At 46.9% G+C, this 2,879-nt stretch overlaps 1 protein-coding gene across 1 annotated transcript in view; it reads right to left on the reverse strand.

Annotated features, from left to right (window-relative positions):
• FABP5 (fatty acid binding protein 5) overlaps positions 1–1,697 on the reverse strand; it is a 6,052-nt gene extending 4,355 nt beyond the window's left edge. The window contains exons 1-2 of the mRNA XM_011372546.2: positions 1,694–1,697; positions 792–801 (exon numbers count right to left, since the gene is read on the reverse strand). Of these exons, the coding sequence (XP_011370848.2) occupies positions 792–801; position 1,694 (11 nt within the window). The 5' untranslated portion in view covers positions 1,695–1,697. The remainder of the gene's footprint in view (positions 1–791; positions 802–1,693) is intronic.
• Between the last annotated feature and the right edge of the window lie 1,182 nt (positions 1,698–2,879).

The following is a 2,879-nucleotide window of genomic DNA, read 5'->3' on the forward strand; positions in this document are numbered from 1 at the left end:
CGCTGTCCCAGAAAGTGCGGTTTCCACACTGCAACTCAGTAGGAAGTTTCAGTTTAAGCGACTGTCACTGCCAGCCACCAAATGCTCCCATTCCGGAATGGCTCGTTGGTTTCTGTTCCCAGCCGAGGGGGCCCTTCATATTGTCAGACCAGAGTCTTCAGACTCCGAGGCATTTTCTCTTCACCTTTAATCATAATAACGCCCCGTATTTGTAGGTAGAACGCCATACTTTTCAAGGCGTACTTGTCACGGGGTCTTACTCCGGGTCCCCGTGGGAGTGGGCGGAGTCAAGGTGAGGAAGCTGCCACGCAGAGAGGCCAGCGCCTTGATGGAGAGAAGGTCCGCTTACTGAGGCCCCACCTGTGCCAGATTCTGCGCTTCCTGGACGCTTCACACCCATTAACTCTGGACTCCACCGAGCTTTGCGGGGGAGTGTTCTGTCAGTCTTCTGGAACAGGAGATGAGGCAGGGAAAGTTTCCAGAGTGAGCATCCTGATGCAAGCCTTTCTCACCCAGACCTCGTGAGGCGGGACCACACCTGGCTGCCCTTAGCTCGCCAGGGGCCTCGCAGAGCCCAGGACAGGGGCTGCAGCCCTGAACCACACCGGGAGGCGGGCTCTCCACCATCCTTCTCAGACCACGCAGGAGGCTGGTCGGTCATCTCTCAGCATGCCTCAGGACATCGGCGCCCCTGCATTATATTCCTTTCATTTTAAGCTCCTGCTCTAGTTTTAGGTCACCCGAGTGTTCCTTGTGGTGCCTTTTTAATAGCGAGTGACTCAGTGCCACGAAGCACCTGCACTGAGCCGCCACTGCTCCAGAAACGTGCAGGTTCTGAGCACCTCGTTGGCCCAGTGATGCAAGAGCTGGAGGCCAGACACCTGCGGCGGCCTCTGCCCCTGCCACCTGCATAAGCAGCTCCTGGCTGCTTGGACTTGTGAATTCTGAATATGCTGATTTAGCGTTTTACCTGTTTTGTTTGTTTGTTTGTTTGTTTTGTATAGAAGTTGATGATAGTAGCCAGGACTCAGTAGTGGAAATTTTAGATTATCATAATCAACCATGTTACGGAAATGTCAAAAGGCAAATGTCACTATAGCACCGAATACTTGGGTATTTAGGAAGCAGTTTTTAAGCCAGAAGCACGACCTAAAACTTAACTTTTAAACACGCTTTTCGATGTGATGAGTGGAAATAATCCTTTTGCGGTTAAAACACACCAACAAACAAAACAGAAAGATATGGACCGAAATACCTGTTAGCGTCCCCTGTGGAACAAAGAAGCATGCGAGGGCTCTGCCGCCGGAAGCCGCACATTCCATCCTTGCTCTCAGGTGCCTCTCACCTGTAACGTGTACACACAGAGGCTGGAGAAGGCCATTCCTAATGTCCCTCAAGCCCTCAAGTCACACTCCTTTCCTTTCTTCAGAATAACGGATTTCAAGCTCTGAAAAACTTCCTTAACCTGCTCTCTGAAGCCCTGTTCCAGGCTACTTAACTTGAGCCCAATAGCAGGTGTAAATGCCAGGAATGTGAAAACAAATCTAATCTAATCCCGTAGGACTTCATGAGATGCTTGAGTATTTCTTTATTGGAGAAAGGGAGGACGATTACCACTCATCTGAGATCAATTACAATACAGGAACAAGGACCGGTCATTGTGTCCTGGCCCGTTCTTACCAGTGAAAGTCACTGTACTGGTCCTTAGTTTTAGTGGCAGCATGGAGGCAGTGTAGGTGTCACATCGCGTCTTCCTTCATGCTGGAGGATAACACACTAACCTATGGATGAAAATGGCTGAAAAATCAAGGTCTATTAGCAACTTCCCCTAGTAGTTCTAGAAGGCTTCCATTTGTAAGACAGAAGCAATTTTCCTTAATATCTCTAAAACCCAGTTTTCTCAGCTGCAAAATTAAGGTGGTAGGCTTCACGCTAAATGATTTCTTAAGTCCCTTTCAGCTTGCTAAGTGTAGAAGTGTTCTTGCCCTAGTTCACCGCCCTGGAAAAAAAAAAAAAAAATCCTCAAAATCACTCTATCTCCACCTAGTGGTAAAACGGAGCAGCTGGTCAGCTTCGCATTCTACAGCCGCACACATAGCTTTGGGTTGTAGCGTGTCATTCTACTTAAAGACAACTTGCCAAGTATAGTTCCTATAGATAAATGCGCCTCCCACAGATATGATTACAGGATATAATCATTTCCTAAGGACAGCAAGCATGCAGCCGGTGGAGAGAGAGCACCTCGATGAATAAATTCATGGCAGAGACCACTAAGCAGCCCATGTTCAAGAAATCGAGTCTTCTCTCAGTATATGGCCAGATTAGTCAAAGAAAGGGGGCAGGGAAGCATAGTGATCACTATAAAGCAGTACTTCTCAAATGTTAGGGTACAAACAAATCACCAGTGGGCTTGTTAAAATGCAGATTCTGATTCAGTGGGTCCAGAGTTGGGTGCAAGATCATGCATTTCTAACAAGCTCTCAGGGGATGCCAGCGGTCCTGGTGTGGGACCGAAATTTGAGAGCAAGGCTGTGATCTGCAAAGTCTGCAAAGTCTGCTTACTCACAAATGACCGGCGAGCAGAGCTGTCCGTACATGACAGATTCTTTTGATTAAAGTCAGCCTGCTTTTTCAGACCACCTGATAGTCGTGTGGACTGGGGTCCAGTCCTGGTCCTCAAGGGCTTCGTAACCTGAGCTCATATCACCAAGAGGCTGCATTTCTGTTTTCTCTCTTTTTTTTTTCATTTAACCAACATTTAGTAAAAATTTTTTTCTATTTTAGCTCAGCACATTCTAAAAATACCCAGTATTAAATGTCTTTGAAAAATCAGATAAATTCTGATAATATAAAATATATGAAAACATCAGATAAATTTT

Source organism: Pteropus vampyrus, unplaced genomic scaffold, assembly GCF_000151845.1.
Source record: "Pteropus vampyrus isolate Shadow unplaced genomic scaffold, Pvam_2.0 Scaffold209, whole genome shotgun sequence".
In the NCBI taxonomy this organism is placed as follows: domain Eukaryota; kingdom Metazoa; phylum Chordata; class Mammalia; order Chiroptera; family Pteropodidae; genus Pteropus; species Pteropus vampyrus.